Raw genomic sequence first — 21,448 nt, forward strand, 5'->3', positions numbered from 1 at the left:
TGAATTCTGTCTTCTCGGCTCTAACTGTAGGTAATATTTCATCAGTCTGTTTTGAGAATTAAATGACATCATGTAAGGGGCCTGATAATTAGAGTTAACCATTATTATAGCACTGAAAACTAAAGCTCAACCCTTCTTTCCGCACATTCCCAGCGTCCTGTTTGTGTGTGATTTCGTTTTAGTGCACACGTTTTGTCCAGTATCACCTTGTAGTCAATTTTTTTCTTGACAAGGTAGTTAGTTATACCAAACCTGGAGGCGATCAGGTACCGGAGCTCGTCAAGACTTTCGGTCCAGCAGCTCGTCGACTCCGAACGCCCCCAGGTGGCTCAAGATGTTAGCAGCCATAGCTTAGAGAACTAGGGCATACCATTCGAAATTTTAGGGGAAGAAAGGCCTTTTCTAACCAAATAGTCTGTTTATCACGTCTCTCATCTTTCGCTTCTAACTTCGAGTTCTATCAGACTCAATAAAGTGAGGTCCAATAAAGAAAGGACTGTACTTAGGACGGAGCGCGGAGGCTCATTTACATCCCACGCCCCATCCTGAACGCGGCATTGGTACTTCCTCTTCTCAATTCCCTCTCAATAATGGTACCGTTTGCGGAGGGGAGACCAGAGAGGGATTTTGAAATCCTCAGGGTTCGGAGGCTGGTACTAGTGCAGAGCCACCCCTCGTGCCGTGGCTCTGTGGTACCATCCACTCTCCTCTGATTGGCTGCCGAGGCCCCGCAGTCAGGCTCAGCCCGCCGCACCGCCCACAGAACAGCTCCGGCCGCCGCGCCGCCTGGCTTTCGTTTCCCTTGTTCTCGGCGGGCTCGCGGGGCTCAGCGCCGCGGCCGTTAGTCATGTCGGGTAGGTGACTCCGTCAACGAGCAGCGGCAGCGGCGAGAAGGGGCCTGGCGGGGTTGGGCCATCTTCCCGCCCACCGGAGGGCCCCGAGGGAAAGCCTCCGGCCCTGAGGGAGGCTTGGGGTGGGGGGGCGGCCGCGGCCGCCGCCATGTTGGACTGGAGGGACGCACGCTCCCAACGCTCTCCGTTTGCAAATCACGGCGGGAGCGCTTCGGGCATCCTGTCTTTTGGCCCCGTCCTTGGAACCGGAGGAGACGTGCCGCTCCTGGGGGAGGGTGTGTGAGTCGGGGGGCAGAGGCCGTCTACGCCATCAGAGGGGCGGGGGGATCCCGTGATACGAGCATCGGTCTGAGAGAATCGGTGCTTCTGGTTCTCCACTCCGCCTCAGAAATTTCAGCGAGGCCTCGGGCCAGTCGTCTCTCCGCCTCGTACCTCAATTTCCCCATCCGTGAAGTGGAGCTGGTCCTTCTTGACTCACCCATTCATCAGGTGGGGGCTTTGACGCTCTGGGAGCCGTTTTAAAGGACGTTGTCTTACACAAAATCCTACTTAACCTTTGTTCCCTCTGCTATAACCACCCGGATTCGAGTTGGGGGTGTTTGCATGTAAATCAGCTTCCTCCTCACACTCGCCTGTCATTCTCCCTTCTCCAGTTGTTTATTTCCTGCAAGAGTTTGAAAGTTTGAACCCTTTGTATTATTGATAGTCTCCTGTAGGTACATGTGACATATACCTAAACCCATACAGACCAAGGGAAAGGCAGTCTTCCACGAAGCACTTACATTGATAGAGGCCTCTTGTGCGGAAGAGAAAAAGAGGCGCTGGTTTTTTTCTGGACAGCCAGTTTAGATTCTGTTAAACCAACTGCAAAGTCTGGAACGTGGATGTTCTCTTGATTTAGCAGTCCTACCTGACCACACAATATTCTCTGTTATTGGGCACATCACAGGCTGCAAAGATCCTGCTATCTACTTGCTAGACACCATCATGAGAGTTTAGGTACACGTTTCAGGTGGAAAAGAAGAACATGTCAAGATGAAAATGCTGGTTTTTAAGGGAGAGACTTTGGTATTTAACCTTTCCTTCTCCCCACAAAGTAATCAGTCTTGCACAAGGATGGGAAATGTCTGACGAAAAGGAAGCAGAGTAAGAAGAGAGCAAATTAGCAAGGGTGATTGGGCAGGAGAATGGTAAACATTCCTTAGGTTATGTTGATGTTAAGATCCAGAATATTGATCTTTTGGTGGAGGGATCTTCCACCTGATCTAAGTAAAGGGCTGTTAACTGCACAGAATTTCTCTTTTTTCAATTTCTATTTAATTCTTGCTCAAATTTCTTACCCGGAGTAGACATTGTTACATTTTTTACCAGGGGCATAATTTTGAGTAAAGTCTGGTAAAGCTTCATGGAAGTTCACGGTACAACATCTTCAGGAGAGTGTTCAACCCTTCCAATGGTTTATGAGAAAATAAGATCTCCTACCCACATGGAGAAATTTATTAAATTTCAATGAATACAGTGCTCATTAAAACTATTGGCCTGTCTTGATTTTTAACATAACTATTGGTATAAAACTGGTTTATTTTTATAGATCTGGGTAGCTTTTATGGAAAAGTAAAGTTTAGAGGTTTACCATTTGTAAAATCCAGTATTTTCAGTGTGTCATAGTGTGTGTGCTGGTTTATCCATTAGTACTGATCTTCAAATTACCAAGACACCAGATACTTGTCACTTTGTAATTTGATTTTTTTAATATTGAAATTGGCTTATATTTGTGAAAATAACTTTAATAATTGCTTGTTTAAAAAATTACATGAATTAAAGCTAGAAGCTTTCAGTTCTACTTAGTGTTGTTATATATACTATTTATACATGTTGTAATATGTATATAAAAATACTTTTGACATTGTATAAAAATAAGAATAACGCTTTTGACTTGTTCTTTGATGAATGTTTAAGTTAATAAATATAACAGAGAGTGAACACCCCCTAAACAACTAATGGCATTAAGTTTAGTTAAGTCTTTTAAACATTCCCAAACTACACTTATAAATTTTAATCTATCAAATTGACTCAACCACCACAGATTCCTGACAGAGCATATTTACAAACCTAACATAGAAGTACTCATGTAATTAATCAATCAAATCAAATTTGTTAATATTGTAAGTAGACTCTCAGACATTCAAATACTGTTTACAATTGTGAATTACCTGACACTTCAAGTTAAAAATCAAATCTATTAATCAATTATAGATATAAAAATTACAAAGTCAGGGTACTTATTGTTTTGGCAATGTGGCAGACCAAGGTAATTTGAAAATCCTATATCTACAAACTCTCAGAAAACGGAAGAACTTAGAAAGGGCAAGCCCCAGCTGCTGCCATAAGTGAAGTAGAAGCCAGCATGGTAGGTATAGAGTTAACTTGGCAGATTCCCTAGAGAGGAGGGTTTAGGTGTCATTTAGAGAATTGGGTTTTATTTCCCAAGTAACAGGAGGTGAAGCCTTGAGACCTTTAGAACCAGGTATAGGAACTGAGACCCTTACATAAAACCTGGATTTTTGAAGGACTCTGACAGTGAAAGAATTGCATTAGAAAAGAACCTTTGTACCAGCATAAGAGATAACAAGTTTGGGCCCAGAGTGAAAAAAGTCCTTGAGAATTTGTAAGCTAGGGCCTGTTCTTCATATAATTCAGGCTAGTTATGGGGTCTAGAAAACCTTAAGCCAAGAAGTTAACTTAAAATTTGATTCTGGGCTGCTAATAAACTTGGGGATCCTGGTAGAAACAAATGAAAAACCTCTGGAGGATATTTTACAGCCTAGAGCACAAGCATCTTACAGAAAAAACAAGCCTTGCAAAATAAGAATTCACAGTAAAAAATTATAGAACTTGAAACAGTCTACCAAAATGAGTAAAACATGATTAGAACCCCTGATAGATAAATCTGAAAGTGAATAATACCTGTTTAAAATTATTGAAAGTCTCAAAGACCAAATCAACCCTAAGACCAAGATGTTCAGAAAAAAGGTCATGTAGATTAAAAAGAAAAACAAATACAACTTCTGGAAATGCGAAAGTGGGTACGTTGAATTGCAGATAGACCTAGCAGAAAAGCAATTAGTGAAGTGGAAGTTGATGTGATATAATTACCCAGAACTCAATTCTGAAGGATTACACAGTGAAAAAAGATTTAGAAACATGGGAAAAAGATTGAGAAGTTCTGTCATCTAATAGGAGTTTGAGAAAGAGCAGATAGGGAAGAATCAATAGATAGTTGGAAATTTTCCAAAATTAATGAGTGTTCCGAATCAAAATATAGTCTCAAACATGAGACACAAAAATTTATTCATACTTAGACACATTGATGTGAAACTGCACATGATGAAATAACCAATAACAAATCTACCAGAGGAACTAGGGAAATGGTAAGATTGATAGACTTAAAAGTTTAAAGAAGCCAGAAAATAGTGAAATGATCCTTGGAATTTAGAGGAAAAATAACCGTTCAGCTTGAATTTTTACTCAAATAGACTAAGAATACCACTTTCAGGCCTTTGCTGAAAACTAATAAATTAAATCTGGAAGGGAGGAGGAGGCTGCAAAAAACAATGTAGAGGAAGAAAGTACAAAAAATAAAAAGCAAATATTGATGGTATAGAACACTGAAGATTAAGATTATTACATTTAGTGATTAAAAGATGAAACAAAAGGTATGGGAAGAAAAGTAGAATCAAAATAATAGGTGAAGGCTGTGATTGGCCTTACAGTACAAAGGCTCTTATTTTCTGGCAGAGGTTGAAGATCATTTTGAAATTTGTCAAGAATGCATGTTAAAAATTGAACAATCATTAAATTATTAATGGTAATTGAAAAAACAAATGTACTGCTTCTAAAGCAGTAGAGGGGAAAAGGGAGTAAAAATCCAATAGAAGGCAGAAAGGAGTTAGGAAAAAAATCAACTCATGTAGAAAGTGCAGTATGGGGAGGTAAGAATAAATACAAAGTAACAATAGTAAAAGTATGAAAAACAGTTGAAATAAAAATTTCTGTATTGGGGAAAAAATGATATAGATAAATGCTGTTCAGAAATGATATGCCTAAAGCAATATTGAAAGTGTAGAGGCAGAAAAAGACCAACCAAAGGAAGATTGTTTAGTTATTGCCAAAGTAAAGTTTGGGCATTTTTAATGACAGCCTTCATGTACTGTTAAAAGGAAGTTCATCAGGAGGATAAAAATCCATATTTTTATGTGCCTAATGATACATAAAAGTATAGATAGCAAAAATAACAAATCTATAGTCAAATGGAGTTTTTAAAACATACCTCCATAATAGGTCAGGCAGGCCAAATGTTAGTAAGAACATGGATGATAAAACAGGCATCATCTTACAGACTTAAAAGAGTTCATTTAACATTTACAAAATGCACAGTTCTTAGGGGACATTTATGCAAGTGAAAGTACCAAGGGGAAAAATGAAAAACAGCAAATCTTAAATAACCAGGAATAATTCAGAAAATACCCTTTCTGGCTGTAGTGGACTATAGAAGAGAAACAATCAAAATCCTTCACACTTGGAAATAAAAGCACTTCAAATCATGGATCCAGACACAAGATGCAGGTGTGTCAAGTACTCATAATGAGCAATTTTTTGAAATGTAGATAAAACATTTATCTCCTGGAGCTTTAAAGTCAGCCTGCTAAAGATGTCAAATAGATTTACAATTTCAGTGGGCTAAAGTAACGGTTACAGTTAAGGACTCTAATGCTTAGTAGATTTGAGCCAAGTTCACATGACTTGTGTGCTTGTGTACTTAACAGTATTGCCTGAGCCAAAGAGAAATAAATACACTAATACCTTGGACCCATCTGTGTCACTGAAGGAACCCACATCTGTGCCTAGGGATATGTTTTAACCTGGAACTTCATGTATCCCCACAGTAACTTAAGTTTATGAATATCTAACCCACATCTGCCAAATCCTTTCCAGTTTCTGATTTGACTGGTTAATTTTCTTCCCTATAGGTAGGTGTATTGAATCTGTGGTCCAGTTAGATTCTGTATTCTTTTCATATTTGTTAGCTATAAATCTACAGTCATTTTATTATCATGGGTGTGACAGTGGTGCACTTTTTGTCTCAGGTAGTCTTAATCCTTCACATTCATAGAAGTAGTAGTTTGTGTCAGGATTTAATTGAATATTCTTATAATTAAGGATTTAAAAAATGAACTTGTTTGGTCTGATGGGAGATCTCTACTACAGAAAAGTGCATATTTGATGTCACCCACTTAACACAGACAATGGCAATGTTTTCATATTTTAGCTTTATATGAATTGAATGAAAATGTCATGGATTTAATTTTTGGTAGGTAGTTTTCAGAGCTGTTTGACAGCAAGTGGTTTTGTTTCATATTGGATGAGGTTGGGCCTAATGGTCAGCAGGTTGAGACAGTGAGTTTTTGCAGTTGAGAGAGCATTTCATCTTACTTTTCTCTTATCACTAATACACTGAGGCCATATGATTCTGTGCAGAGCCTAAAGGATATAACCTCTTCAAAACAATTTTTCATATAGCTGATATTTTAAAGTATTGGGAAAAGTTAGTTCAAAATTTTATTATTTTTTTGATATACATTATTCAATTCATGCCTGCCTTGGTAGTTTTTATTGCCAAAAAGGAAGCTAAAAGTAGGTATTGCTGAGTTGGTTTACCAGTTGGCCAAGTCCCTGAAAGCTTGGTGAAGGTGGGGTTAAACAACTAACTTAGCTGTTTTACCAAGTGTTTGGAGATCCTTTTATTGCTACTGAGAGCCAGAGCAATCCAGTACAGGGGAAAGGTGCCTATGTTGGACTGGCAAGGATATACCAGTAAATGTAATTCTGGGGATTGGTCTTGTCAGAGTATGTGAGTCTTCCTCCTTGTTAGTCCTGATTAGTTTTAGCAGATGTCTTTTTGTATACAAATATAATACAGCTTGAGCTTTTAAGTTTGGTAAAAGGTTTGATTTTTCACTGATTGTTGCATACCTGTTCACTTCGTTCTTATGACCATCAGGGCACATTTGTAGGATAATTGCTTTCAAAGATGTAGTTATGGTACATAGAAAATACCAGTTGTACACATTTCTCCTTGTGTGGTATTTTTAACTTCTAGTTTTTCTTTCTGTAGTTACTTTTTATGACATTTTCCTACTACATTTCATCTATAAGAGTTAAAATCAGTCTCCGAGGGAAGCACGAATTTTAAGCAAGATTTAAAATTCTTTTTATGTGTTTTAGATACTGGAAGTTACAGTCAATCTGGGGGTGAGCAGCCAAGGTAAAGTATACATACATTTAATAATACCATGAAAAAGTAGAAATGAGAGAAAAAAGATGAATTTAATCAAGCTTCCCACTTGAGACACACTTGATGTCTTAAAAGAGTTAAATATTAGCTTGTCAAGGGGAAAGAGGGTTAGTCTATGTACTTAGGTGCTGTAAAACAGTTCTTCCTTTTTTTCTTAAAGGGTTATTTGAATCAGTGCTTGTAGATGCCACCTAGAGATTAAAACAAATCTTACAGGTATTGTAAAGGTTGTTTTCTTTAGCAAAATAAAAAAAAAAGGGATTTAAGCAACTGACTTATAACAGGTTCTTAAAATACTTTATTTTTTGATTGTATATAATATGCTAATATAGTTTTTCAGAGCAGATTTTCTAAAAGCACTGTAATAGAAATGTTTAGCATTTTTTAAAGACTCCTTACCATGCTCTCAATAAAAAAAAAGTCTTTCTTTGTGAATGTATACATGCAGTGGGGTACTCTTGCTTACTAGGAATACAGCCTTCAATTTATACTCTAAATGTTTTGCAGCTCAGTGTGAAATATTCAGAATAGTGTCTCAGATATATTCTGTCATCAAGTTCTAAGCTTCATGAAAAAATTGATGTGACTTTTTTATTCTCATAGGATAATGCTCACCTCATAGTGATCAACTAGGAAATGTTTATTCAGTGAAATACATTTTATAGTTAGTCTGTTAACACTTCATAGTTCTAAAATGATAAACTTTTTTGGCGAATATTTTTATTTGGCATATATTCAGAAAGTTCCTGATTTGTCAGATTGTATGTGCTATGTAAAATTGAATTCAAATCTGAGAAAGGTACATTTATTCATTCCATGACAGTACTCTGAATATAAACAAGCTTCTAATTACTGAGGCACAAAATTTGACTTTTAGTGCCATACTGTGCCTTTTCTAGGAAGTTAAAGGTAGATTTAAGACAAATGGTAGGAAGGAATTAATATGTCAAAACATAGCTAAGCACTGAATTAATAAGCCATCATCTTTGTGCTTCAGATATTTATTATGGGTCTTATTGTCATGTAGTTACTCCCCTAACCCCCAGCATAATTCTCTTGGGATTTTCAAGGACTGTTGAAGTTTTGTTTATGGGAGATTGTCAAAGCAAAACTTTAGAAAAAACAAAAAACAAAAAACTTTAGGTATGTGTTTGGCATTTAAAAGGTCTGGGAATGACTCATTTATATCGTCGTCAACCACTTTTCAATTTAGACTCTAAGGCAGATTGACAGTATCTCAGAAAAGCCTGTATTTGAGTTGAAACTAAAAAAATGAATATAAGGTTTTTTAAGCTTTTAAAAATTAGCACATTTATTTCAAGTAGTACATTTTTCTTTTACAGTTATTCTTCCTATGGAAATCAAGGCAACCAAGGTTATGGACAGGCACCACAAGTAGGTTAAAATAAAAATTGTGTTCTTCATAAATAGTTATTTTTATCATAAGTAGGTGATGAAACTTGTATTTACCCAAATTTCAGAGCTATTCTGGCTATGGACAGACTACTGATTCCTCATATGGACAGAACTATGGCAGTTATTCCAGTTATGGACAAAGCCAATCAGGTTAGGCTGGTTTGTTAAACTTGTTATTTTAGAAATTAAAAATCTTGAACCTTTACTAAATTGTATATCCATCCAACCTTTAGGTTATTCACAGTCCTATGGTGGTTATGAGAGTCAAAAGCAGGGCTCATATGGCCAGCAATCTTATAATAACCAGGGACAGCAAAACACGGAATCATCAGGAGGGTAAGGAAACAATTAAAAGCACTGAGATTGTGTTGAATAGTGGAAATACAAGTAACACTTTGGGTATTAAATGTGTTTCATCAATAAACTCCTTAGCTACATTTTTTTCAGGCAAGTTTTGATGGATTATGGATCTCAGTTTTGTGTTATGAAGAACGTGGGAGTTGTCAGCATTATTTCTTAAGATGTGTTATTTGTAAAATTGTTTAGCTGTGAATAAATACACATGATCTTAAATGTTAAAAGAAAAAGTTTGGGCCTCTGCTTTATACCTGATGATTAAAAACTTACCTATAAAAAGAGACTTCTCAATACTTATTTTACTTCCATTTTATTTTTTAACCATTTTCATTATTACCTTTTATGGGACAAAAATATTGAAAAATGCCAAAACTTATACACATATTTCAGATAGCCTAAATATGTTTTATTTGTTAATATAGGTAGGTAAATATTTACTAGCAAGTTTACAGATTTTATAGTTTTTTTAACTTGGAGATTTAAAGAGCCTGTAATTGTTACTAGTTTTAATAATAGCAAACTTACTTTTTTTAAAAATTGTGCTTTACATTTTGTGAAAAACTTTTGCATTCCCTAATTTTTTGGTCCTTAAATGCCACTAGGTGATAGTGTCAGTAATTATTCCCATTTTATAGAGGTAAAGAGAAGTTGTTATGATTATATAGCCTGTTAAGTTAAGACAGCTAAAAGATAAGGCAAAAATTGATGTCACTTGTGTTTTCTCTGTGTAGTAAAGAAAACCGTTCTAAGTGAAATTCATTTAAATAAGAGCACTGGGGGAAGATTTTTGAGGTCAAATTATCAGTCTTATAGATATGAGAGTGCTTTGAAAAGTAGAAAGTTGAGTACAGATGTTGGCAATAGTATCTAGAAAGCATGTTACATGGGAAGAAAGAGATTTTTAAGCCCTGTTGGTTAGTTTTTAAGTGAAGGAGAATTCCTTCCATAAGAATGCAGTTTTGGAAGTGTGACATAAATGTAGACCAAAGAGAAATGTTAGATTTAGTTTGATAACCGTTTTGAAGTGAAGTACTTTGGTTCTGAACATTGGTGTGTTGTGCTTTGGGTAGGGAAGTTGGGGAATATACTCATTTTTATTAGGTTGTTCTGGTCACCTGGTGTAGAATAAGATGTGACTTATTCAGTAATTATGAGACTTTTTTTAATACCCTTTTTTAAAGTAAGCATTAGAACTCAAATCCAATTAAGTGTTCCTTTCAACATTCCCATCTTGAGAGCAGGTAGTAGTTAATAGTCTTATTGCTCAGAACATACATAGAATTTTGTTTTTGAATTGCCAGAGATAGAGCAATCTCAGCATTTGGTAATAAGACTTCTTTTCAGATAAAAAAATGCTTCCTTATTACTGTTTTCTAAAATTTACTATCATTGAAGATACTTAGAAGAATGTACTAGGTTCTAAAGATAATTATAAGAAAATAGTCCCCAAAATATTATGAGGTAACATTGTTGTTAAAATTAAGTGATATAAAGCTGCTTAATGTAGCTATTAAAAGGATTTAGCACTTGTGGCATGTTTGTTAAAGAATGAGACATATTACTATACTTTGTGGCATGTTTAATTTTCTTTTTTTCAAGGAGATAATTAAAAACCATAGTGATTTTTTTACTTCACTAATGTTTTCAAAGGGGGATATGTTTTTTCTCACAATGTGGTACCTCTTCAGGGATAGGGAAATTGTTTGAAGGTTATTCCATTGGTGATGAGGAGATTTTATAGATAAAAGAACTAAATGATTCTTACTGGAAAGTAGTAGTATGGTTGAGGTCTACCTAGTCAAGTCTCTTACATTAGTCTCAGTCATAGTAATTTTATTGAATCTCTCAAGTTCTTGATTTCTATTTAGCCAAAGTGGAAGACCGCCTTCCTATGACCAGTCAGACTATGGTCAACAAGATTCGTATGATCAGCAGTCAGGCTATGATCAACATCAAGGATCATATGATGAACAGTCAAATTATGATCAGCAGCATGATTCCTATAATCAAAACCAGCAGTCCTACCATTCACAAAGGGAGAATTATAGCCATCACACACAAGGTAAGATATGTTGACTTCCATTATTCCTGCCCTCCCTGCCACTGAAATTACTTCTGTATTGAATTTTGGTTTAAAAATTCACATGAGATTTCAACAGTTTAAAAAAATTGACAGTGACCCTGAGAATATTCTCTTTCTCAATGCCATCAAAACTAGTTTATTAGATTTCTATTCCTAAATTTCGCGGAGACTCCCAAATGGTCACATGACTTCAGAGGCTGATTACATTCATTTCCTTTGTTCTCTCGATCAATTCTGTTAATTTTACAATGCTGCTGCTTCTAGTTCTTCTGGTAGTGGTGGTATACTTGATCTGGGGAAATTAATCTTATATTAGCCTTCTGTAATCTCCTCCCAAGAAGGACCAGTCATTCTTTCACTGGTTTTTCTGTAGCACTTTGTACATACCACTGATATTTAGGAATCTGTCAATGCCAAGAAAATGGGTGTTTTAAGAACAAAAGTCTTGTCTTACTCATTTTTGTTCCATCCTTCCCTAGTACAGGGCCTGCTTCATAATGAGTGCTCAATAAGTATTTGTCGAATAAGTGAATGATTACAAGTAGAAGCTCATTCATTGAATATCTCCTTCAGTGAATATATCCATTGAATAGGTCAGTTTGAAAATCCAGTTATTCCTTCTCCATGCTTAATTTTTATTTAAGTATTTTTCAGGTGAAGAAAGTAATAACTTTTAAGATTAGGGTTATGCTTTTCATCTAATTTATTAGGGTCTGTACCTAATATGCTTTAACTTAAACTATTCGATATCCCATCACATCAAATGGAGATTCCTCATCATCATTTTGCTATCTCACTTCAGCAGAATGGAATTTGACTCAGATAGAATTCTCAAACACATTTAATTCTAGCTGGTTTTATGATGACTTCTGTTTGAGTTCTGTATACATGTGCCATTTTCCAAAAGATACAATCTGTTATCTAGAGAGCCATTTAAGATTATAGTATGGGAAGTGTTTGTCAGAAATGAGAATGGTTATTTATGAATATATTATTTCTTCTTTATAGATGACCGTCGTGATGTGAGTAGGTATGGAGAAGATAATAGAGGATATGGCGGGTCACAGGGAGGAGGTAGAGGGCGTGGGGGATATGACAAGGATGGAAGAGGTCCTATGACAGGATCAAGGTAAGTATTTCGGTATAGGTGTCTACATTTTTTCTTTCTCTCTTTCATTTTGTTTTGTTTTGTTGTTACTTAGCTGGTTTGATTCCAGTATCTAATTTAGTTAAGAGGCTTAAAGAGTTTATCTTGTAGAGGGCAGAAATTCAAATTTCATTTTGAGTTTTAAGATGTCACATAAATTACCTCAGAATAGGCTATGTTAGCAGTTAATTTATGTGATGTATATTAAACACCAGTGGAGAAAAGTCCCCTACTATGATTGTGGTTAAGCCACTTAACTATGTATTTCCTACCAGAGCTATAAAATTTAAACTACTTTACAAGATGACTCTGGGAAATCCAAGTATTTTGTATGTAAAAAATAAAAGGTAAGTTAATTCTAGATTGGAGGGGAGAGAGGCTATTCCTTAATCTTGAATCCCCTTGGGAAGGGAAAATATTAGGAAGCAATAGCAGGGTATGAAGGGGGGCTTGGCAAATGAGGGAAAGATTTTAATATAACTAATTTTTTTTTATCTTCTTAAGTAAATAATTATTGAAATAATTAGTGCAACATCAATACCATGTGTATTTTATCTGGACTAAGCTGTGGAAAGGGAATGATTTTTTAATTCAGTTTTTCTTTTCCCCATTGCTAGTATTATAATATTTTGGTATTTACTTATGGTATAAGTTATAAAAGCTGGTTTTAAAGTAACTTTTAATTATATCTGTAAATTTAGCACTTTGACCCTTCTAGAGACGAGAATGCAAAAATAGTTGACATTTATTGTCCTTGAATGAGGTTTGCAGGTTGCAAATTTGTGTGACAAATACATAGGTTTAAAAGACAATTCATGTTCCTTGGTAATTGAAATTATCAGTGGCCTATTAACTGACATTTAATAATAATATATCAGTATCAGTTCATTCTTTTGCTCCTTAGGGACTCAGTGTCTGTCCTCTGAGATGACCTGAGAAACCAAACCAGTTGTATACAGCACTGTTATTTCTTCAAGTGAGCCAGGAATTTGATTCACTGACTTGTATTTCTCTGTTTACTGTGCTTTAATATTATGGCAGAACTTAAGTCTAAACATATTTGATGAACTTCTATAAGACTTGAACATAAAGGCTTTTGATTGATAGCCGAAGTCAATTTACGAGGGTAAAACAAATATATTGTATACCTCTTCATTATCAACGAGAGCAGTCTACCATCATGTGGGTATACTCAAATAGTGTAAAGTGACATGGTGCTTACTTTCTACTTAGTAGCCTCCCTTCCACCTCAAACAGAATCCCAAACAAGATACCCAGCAGGTATATTTAATTTTCTAGTTAATTTGTTTTACATAATTGGCTGCCTTGGAATGCTACACATTTTATAGTACATCATAGGTTTAATTTTCTTCAGAAGGAAGTTATATAGATTATCTGTTAAACTATGACAATATCTTACTGAGAATAGTAGAATCCCACTTTCTAGGAGGAAGAGGGTAATATTTTCATCTTGGCATTTTAAGTGTATTTTCATCTTTGAGAGATATTCATTTTAGAATCAGAGTTGGGAAGGACCTTGAATGATCATCCTGATAAGGGAGAGAAGGTTCGTACCTTAAACCAACCCAGGAGTCCATTTTGAAGCACTTTTATAACCACCTTGGCAGCACATTTTTTTCACTGTATAATTTCTGGCCAGATACTGAATCATGATCTAAGTTTCTGATTTTCAAATCTTTTTATTTAGCCATAGAACATCTGCAAACAATATCTTAGGCAGAAGCCCACTATATATAAGCTCAAAATGATGATGACCTGTTTCAAGGGCGGAGATGGTAGAATTGAGGGTGGAGTCTTGTCCAGTTACTCTTTATATCCTATCCACCCTAGTCAGTTAATGGGATGTTCATGAAAGGTATTTTTTAGAAACCCATCTGGATAATGATGATTACTCTTTGTTGGGATGGTAAACTTTTTATATGAAAGGCCACATAGTAATAATTTAAGTTTTATAGCCTATACAGATTCTTTTGCAACTATTCAACTCTGCCCTTACAGCACCGAAGCAGCCATAGATAATATAATGAATAAAAACATGGTTGTGTTCCAGTAAAACTTCATTTATGGGTACTGAAATTTGAAGTTCACAGAATTTTCATGTGTCATAATATCTTGCTCAAGATGTGCTTTTAGTTTATTTGTAGGGGTGAAGTATTTTGAATTTGAATAAAAATGCCATTTCAGGACTTTTTCACACTTGGTTTTATATTTAAGTACTAAAATAACCAAACATTTTTTGTCTTCATCAACACTCCCATTTGTGTTTCTAATCATCTTACTTAACAGCAAGGTTGAAAATATTCTTTTCAGGCTGTTTGAAGAGTATCTGGCTTTAGTGGGGTTTATATTTAAAGAAGAGGGGGCATAGTTTGTGGGCAAGGGTGGGATGTATAGTAAAGGATGGGACATTCTAGATTCAGGTTGTGTGATTGCTTGGCTGGAGGAAGAATTCAGACCAAAAGGAAGCTGTTAGCTTTCTAGATATGGAAGAGAAACATGACTATTTTAAGGACTATAGGAAACAGTGTTTTTCTTTGAAAAAGCAGTTGCAGCAAAAAATACTGAATTTCTAATTGTCATCTAAACTTGATCACCAACCTCTTAGTAGACCAGAAGTTTAAGGCCATAAATTCTCAGTGTTTTTAATTTTAGCATTGTGATGAGTGCTTTGCAAAATTGCCAGAGAACTTCCTAGATAACCATTTTTCACTTATAATATGTCATCACATTAAGTAGCTATTTCAGTCTTTAATACTTCAAACTTAAAAAAGGTTATCTTGAATTTTGAGTGTCTTCTTGCAAGAGTTTTTGATTAACTCTCTTAAAAATGTGCATATGTTCTGGTAATAGTCTACAACAGCACTGCCCAATAGAAATATAATGTGGGTCACAAATGTAGGCCACATATGTAATTTAAAATTTTCTAGTAGCCACATTAAAAAAAACTGGTGAAATTAATTTTAATATTTAATCTGAAAATCCAAAATATTTTATCATGTAATCAGAATAAAAAATTCCTGAGATGATGTACATTCTTTTTTTCATACTAAGACTTTGAAATTTTTTTTTGTATTTTACATTTAGAGTACATCTCAATTTTAATTGACTATCCACATTTCAAATATCAACAACCACATGTGGCTAGTGAATACTGTATTGAACAGTGTAGCTCTAGAATGATAGATTGTTGACCTCCTGAAATGTTGGTAAGTGCTGAATCCAGAAAGCCTTTTACCACACATATAAGACAAAGGAAATATACTGTAAATACAGCCACTGTTGATAATGGTATCTAAATCCATTGAGTCATTCATATTTGGAATTAATGTTAGTCTTCACACCCAGAAAATTGTATCTTGGGTGTATTAGTATGAAAACTGAAGCACAGCAGTTTTTTTTAAAAACTAATTTATTTTTAGTTTTTAGCTAAGTCCCTTTTTCCCTCCAGATACTGAATTTTGTCAGAGTAGATTCCTGCATGTCCTTTTACTTCTTGGCAGTTTTAGTCCTTGGATAGATACATTTAGATTTTATTACATTAAAGTTTGGAAATAGAGATTGTGTCAAAGAGCTTTTTCTTATTTGTCAATTACCTGAAATTAAATCTGTCTTCACCTGTAAATATGTACAACAGTGAAAGAACCCTTAGAGCCTATCCTAGAGTAGGCTGCCCATTGTGGTTTTGAATTTGGAACAACCATTTCAGTAGTTGAGTCTGGAATCTACAATTGTTTTTCTTACCTGGAGGTATTCAGTTGTTAATTTGAGTATGCTTATATTTTATCTTTAATACCTCTACCACTTCACCTTTAAATGTCCTTACTTCAGGAATTATGTATGTCTGTAAGTTTGCTTCTTCTTTGTGGGAGGAAAACATTTGTTGTGGCAACACCTTGACTCATAATTTGTTCCTTTGTGCTTTGTCGTAATTTGCTAGTGAGGGCTTAACTTAGTAGATGGAAAAGGGACTTGGAATTTGACTGCCAGTTTGGAAAAAAGTTAACCATAGGCCCATCTTCTGTTAACTATTTGATAGTGAATACTACTTACAGTTTATTTACTGTATTTAATATACATTTCCTAATAAGGGATTGTAATATAACTAGTTAATATGAAATTTCCCTATAAGGAGAGAGAAAATGATAAAACATTTGAACTTGAAAGAAAGCTCCACGTGGAATTGTAGATCATTTAGATCAATACTTCTCAAACTTTAATGTTCATAACAATTTCTTGGGGATCTTAATTAAAATGCAGATTCTGATTTAGTAGTTCTGGGGTAAGGCCTGAAATCCTACTTTTCTGAGGCACTCCCAGGCTTTGCCTATGCTTCTGTTCCATGGACCATCCTTTCAGTAGCAAGGATGTAAACTCTTATTTTGTAAAGCAGGGAACTTAAGCCCAGGGAGAATTGCATGACTTGTCCAAATGTTCAAGATTGGTTGGTAATAGTTGGCCTATATCCTCAGTGTTAGTTTGAAGACGAGTACTTTTTTGAATGCACCCTGGTGTTTCCATATTTGTAACTATTGTAAATCTTCAGCTACTATGTTTTCAAAGGAAATACTCAGTAAAGGTGACTTAACTTAAAGTGTCACTGTGAAGGAATAAGAAATTATAAACCTAATGTCATTTGTTTCATATCCCTTTTATTTTGCAGTGGTGTAGTCTTTCTTTAATTGTTCAAAATTGTATTGCTGGCCATAATAGAAATTACAGGAATTAGCTGATGTGTGAAATTGCATATTTTCTCCTCTGTTGTGGTCACGTAAGTAATTTAGTACTTAGTTAAGATGACCGCAAAATAATAAGAGGCATTTCTTTGAGCATTTGTGAAAGCTTCCTATTTAAAAAAATCTACTTATCTTGGTGACTTTAACCTCCTGACATAGGAATGTTGGCTTAATATTTTCACTAGTTCTTGTCTAATCATTTTTTGGAGTGCTAGTGATTGGTGAAGAAACCTGAGATATCTTGGTTTCTAATAAGATTTTTAGCAGTTTAATCTCAAGAACTCTCTTGGCTTCCTCTTGAAGAGTTAAGTATTGATACATATAGGTTGTTTAGAAGTGTAGGGAGGGCTTAGGTACTGTTCTGAAGAGGGGTCTTAGTGACTCAATGGAAAGTAAACTATATGTGTATGAAGGATCTGAGCTGCACATTGTCTATATATCCTTGAAATAGCCTCTTTTGGCTTCCTGGAGATCAAATAAAGCTAGTAGCAAATTAAGATGTATATGTCTAATACTTAAGCTGGTTGCAGGGGGAAATTTTTTTATATCATGGTAGTAGACTAGATTTATTACCAAGAACGAATGCGTCCTCATTTAGTCAGAGGTTTTTCTCAGGATGGCTCAGAGAAGCCATCTAGAGTTACCACTAAAAGAGAGGCCTTTAGGCAGGGAAGAGACATTAGTATATTGGATTAATTTTTTTGGGTCATAGAAGAAGATGATTAGTAGTAGCAAAAGATGAGATACCACCATTTGAAAATTTGGGGTGTTTTTATTTCCATGTCATCACATGAATCTTAGAGGATTACTTAATTCAATCGAGAGAGAAAAGCTTTTAATGTATGAATATTTAAAGAGTTTCTTGATAAGAGAGATCTTAGACTTCTTATATAAAACTATACACACAAGAACCATTGACTTACCTGGCTATAGAAATTTGCCAAATAAAGTCATTTTCTTATGGGGAGCTGCAGTTTTGGAGTATGTTGTTTTCTGTCTCTGATATGGTCTACTGATCAGTATACAAAGCTTTTGGCAGCATGAATCTCAGTAGCTCTGATGTGAAGAGATTAAGTATATTCTATGCTATGCAGTAGGGTATGCAGTAGGAGGGCAGTTTTAAGTTAACGCTTTTAGTGCTCATCAGATTTCTGAATGATTTGAAATTTGAAGACTGCTTTCATTTAGGTTTACTTTGTGTATATTTGTACCTTACTTTTTTCTTCCATCTCATAAAATCTATTTGGTGTCACAATAGAACGTAGTACTCAAGTATTTTGCTCTCCTGTTCTACTAGCAAAATCTTAACCTTGTTTTATATTGTCCTAGTCTTTTTCCTTTTTCTCATATTTTAAAAACTATCCAGGAAGAATATTCTAGTTTAGCATTCTTCATGCTGTGCCTCCAGCTTTAAGTTACAATTTGAATAGTACTACTTTGGCTTGGGATTGGGAAGGTTTTATAAGAAGTGTGTATTAGAGATGTTTTGCAATAGGCTTGAAAAGGCACCCTAGTGGAAATAGATCCTAAGAAAACACTTAGATGAGAGATTCCACATGAGATGGAATTTACTAGAAAGTTAGAGGTGCTACTGTTTCGTAGGTGCTCTACTTAAGTGTAGAATTGAGCCCAGGGCTCAGCACATTAGAGACTTAAGGAAGAAATCATTTCTTCAATTTTTCCTCTGCAGTGGTGGTGACCGCGGTGGCTTCAAAAATTTTGGTGGTAAGTGCTGAGTATCCCAAAATGTTTCAGTGGAAATGCTATATAAATCTAAAAGCCACCAATATCCCGCAGACGCAGTCTATGCCCTTTCTTACTCTGTTGAGGCTGGTGTGTGTTGTGTGCTTTAAAAAGAAAATTACATATATACACCTATATATATCAAAGAAAACATTAAAAAGCCAAAGTTGATATCAAATAGTCCGATGAGTTTCTACACAGTGAATTTGCATGACAGAGTCTGTTGTGACCAATGAATGAAACCTTCACTGGATTTTGACAATACATTTCTTAAATAAAGGTAGTTGACATGGTGTTTTAAAATTATTAGGGCATTCCAATCAGCCTTCACAACCAGAGTTTAACAAAAGTGATACTAGTAATGCCAAAGTGGTGGGTGCCGTCTGGGACAAGTTTAAGGAAATACTGACATTCATCTTGATTTCTTAAACTTTTAATAAAACCTGATTTATATATTTACTTCATTAATCTGTGATGGTTGACTTTCAAGGATTTTGGAATTAATGACTTTTCATGTCTTGGTTATTATTACTATTTTTAAATGATTTCTAATGAGTTGCCTTAAATAGCTGTTTTTTTCTTTTTCTTTTTTTTCCCCCTTAGGTCACAGGGATTATGGACCCAGACCAGATGCTGGTAAGGCTTATGGTAGTTTGTGACTTTGCCATTAAGAGAATGTTAGTTTTCCATTTTTCTGAAGGAAAAGTCTCTGTGTTTGGAGGAGTTAGTAGTACAGAGGGAGAATTTTACTTTGATAGTGCTGCCAGAATTGGGGGCTAAAGACGTACCAGAAAGAAAACTTCAGAAAGATTGGGAAATTTGCTGGGGAAATTGCCTATTTGTGTTTCCCCATGCTCTGCTTTTTTCTTTTGTGAGGAAATACTTGATTCTGTACTGCTAATTAGTGTTTATTTAATTGTTACAAATCATATTTGCAACAACTGGTATCACTGGAGAATTTGAAAAGCAGTGTTTAAAAAAAATACTACATTAGATTAGTAGTCTGCTTAGTGGGTCTAAGAATTCATATGTAAGAGAACTGTCTTACTCTAGGCAGAGGTCACTAATTTCATGTGGCCTTTTATTTTTAAATGAAACTCAAGGCTACCCTGGAGCCTTTTGAAAGTCATGATTTATAGATGAAAAATCTATTTGAGCCAACAAATTTTAATATATATTGAAATCAGAACTTCTGTTTTTATTAAGATGCCAAAGTATTCTATATGGATGGCAATTTCTGAATTATCCCTTGATGGACTGAATTTTTGTACATCTTTCTTACTTTGTTGTACTAATCCAAAAGTGTGCATGTAAGGTAAGGTGTGTTGTCAGGGAGTCCCAGCCCTCTGGTATATATAAAGCTTACTGCAGTGAGTGGGAAACTAGCAATTCTGCTTGGCTTGCTTGCAAATCCGAAGTATCAGATTTGGGGAATTTTCTCCTAGAGAGCCTTACTACTGATTAACCATAAAGAATTAAAGCTTTCCGAAGAAAGGAATGCTAATTTATACTAACTTCCTTCATCTCTTCATTAGTTTTAGTCCTGTATCTGAATCTGAAGAGTAAGATTTGTAGGACGTCCCTTAATTGGTTTGTGTATTTTACATAAGTGTGAATTTGATCCACATCACCAGAAGTTGAATTGTGAAAGTTGATATTCTGCCAAATAACTTTTTGCATGTTTATGTAAGATTTTTCATATGTTTTTAAAAGGTCCCTTTTCCTTTTAGTCGTAGAAACATTTGGAGATTGTATAAGTTTTCCTCTTGATTACTAAATAGGATGTAGTTAAAACCAAGAAATATGTAAAATTAACTATAATTTTTCCCCCTTAGATTCAGAATCTGATAATTCAGATAACAACACAATCTTTGTGCAAGGACTTGGGGAGGGTGTGTCTACAGATCAAGTAGGGGAGTTCTTTAAACAAATAGGAATTATCAAGGTGAGTAAAAAGCATGGCTTATGTTGAAAATATCTTAATTATTAAGTTTCTGTTTAAGATACATAGATTATGTAATGTGCCCATACTCCAGTAAGGCTTGTTTCTTATGTTCCCAGATAAATACGCTTGCCCATGTCAGTAGGCCTTTGCTAAATATGCTAATAACATACATGAGGATTTTATTCCTTGTTCCTGCTCACCTTTCCATAGCATTCCACAGTTTTAGCTTCCAGTCTTAGGGCTATAAAAGTAGTCTCTGTAGGTTCTAAAATTCTGAGGCCCGTAATGAGATTGTGAGGACAACTTACAGATTCTGGAATGTTAATATATGCAAACCGAAGTAACAACTTTTTATTTTGTTAATGTCTGAGCTATGCACCAGCCCAATGTATAATGCTTCATTTCATAAGTTTATTGTTTATTGTTTACTAAAGGGTTTTGCGTACTACTTATTTCATGCATATGTTTTTCATTTCTTCAACTGGAAAGCAACATTTAGAGCAGTGTTAGTAGATTGTCGCATTTGCCCAAAATCCGTTGTTCAATTGTCCTTCTTTTGGTGTCTGGAAAAAAGTTTTTTTCTTCATGGGATTAAATTTTCTTAAAAAATTAATTACAGGAAATAGTAAAAAAAATCATACAGTTATGAAAAGCAGAAATAACTATTTGTCTTCCACTCCCATCCTAGTCAAATCTAGTGTGTACTTTTCAATGCTAATCTTTTGGTTTGCTGGGTACATTCTTCCTGACCTTTTTAATGTTCTATACAAGGTATATATTGCATGAAGCAATACCTA

The 21,448-nt window shown here is 35.1% G+C and overlaps 1 protein-coding gene across 1 annotated transcript in view; it reads left to right on the top strand.

Moving 5' to 3' along the window:
• Positions 1–739: 739 nt before the first annotated feature.
• TAF15 (TATA-box binding protein associated factor 15) overlaps positions 740–21,448 on the top strand; it is a 32,997-nt gene continuing 12,288 nt past the window's right edge. Inside the window, exons 1-10 of the mRNA XM_036911020.2 lie at positions 740–854; positions 7,137–7,176; positions 8,550–8,601; positions 8,688–8,772; positions 8,856–8,958; positions 10,848–11,041; positions 12,071–12,191; positions 18,654–18,688; positions 19,310–19,342; positions 20,542–20,651. Coding sequence (XP_036766915.2) covers positions 848–854; positions 7,137–7,176; positions 8,550–8,601; positions 8,688–8,772; positions 8,856–8,958; positions 10,848–11,041; positions 12,071–12,191; positions 18,654–18,688; positions 19,310–19,342; positions 20,542–20,651 — 780 coding nt within the window. The 5' untranslated portion in view covers positions 740–847. The remainder of the gene's footprint in view (positions 855–7,136; positions 7,177–8,549; positions 8,602–8,687; positions 8,773–8,855; positions 8,959–10,847; positions 11,042–12,070; positions 12,192–18,653; positions 18,689–19,309; positions 19,343–20,541; positions 20,652–21,448) is intronic.

The sequence above is a fragment of the Manis pentadactyla genome, chromosome 4, assembly GCF_030020395.1.
Source record: "Manis pentadactyla isolate mManPen7 chromosome 4, mManPen7.hap1, whole genome shotgun sequence".
NCBI classification, from domain to species: domain Eukaryota; kingdom Metazoa; phylum Chordata; class Mammalia; order Pholidota; family Manidae; genus Manis; species Manis pentadactyla.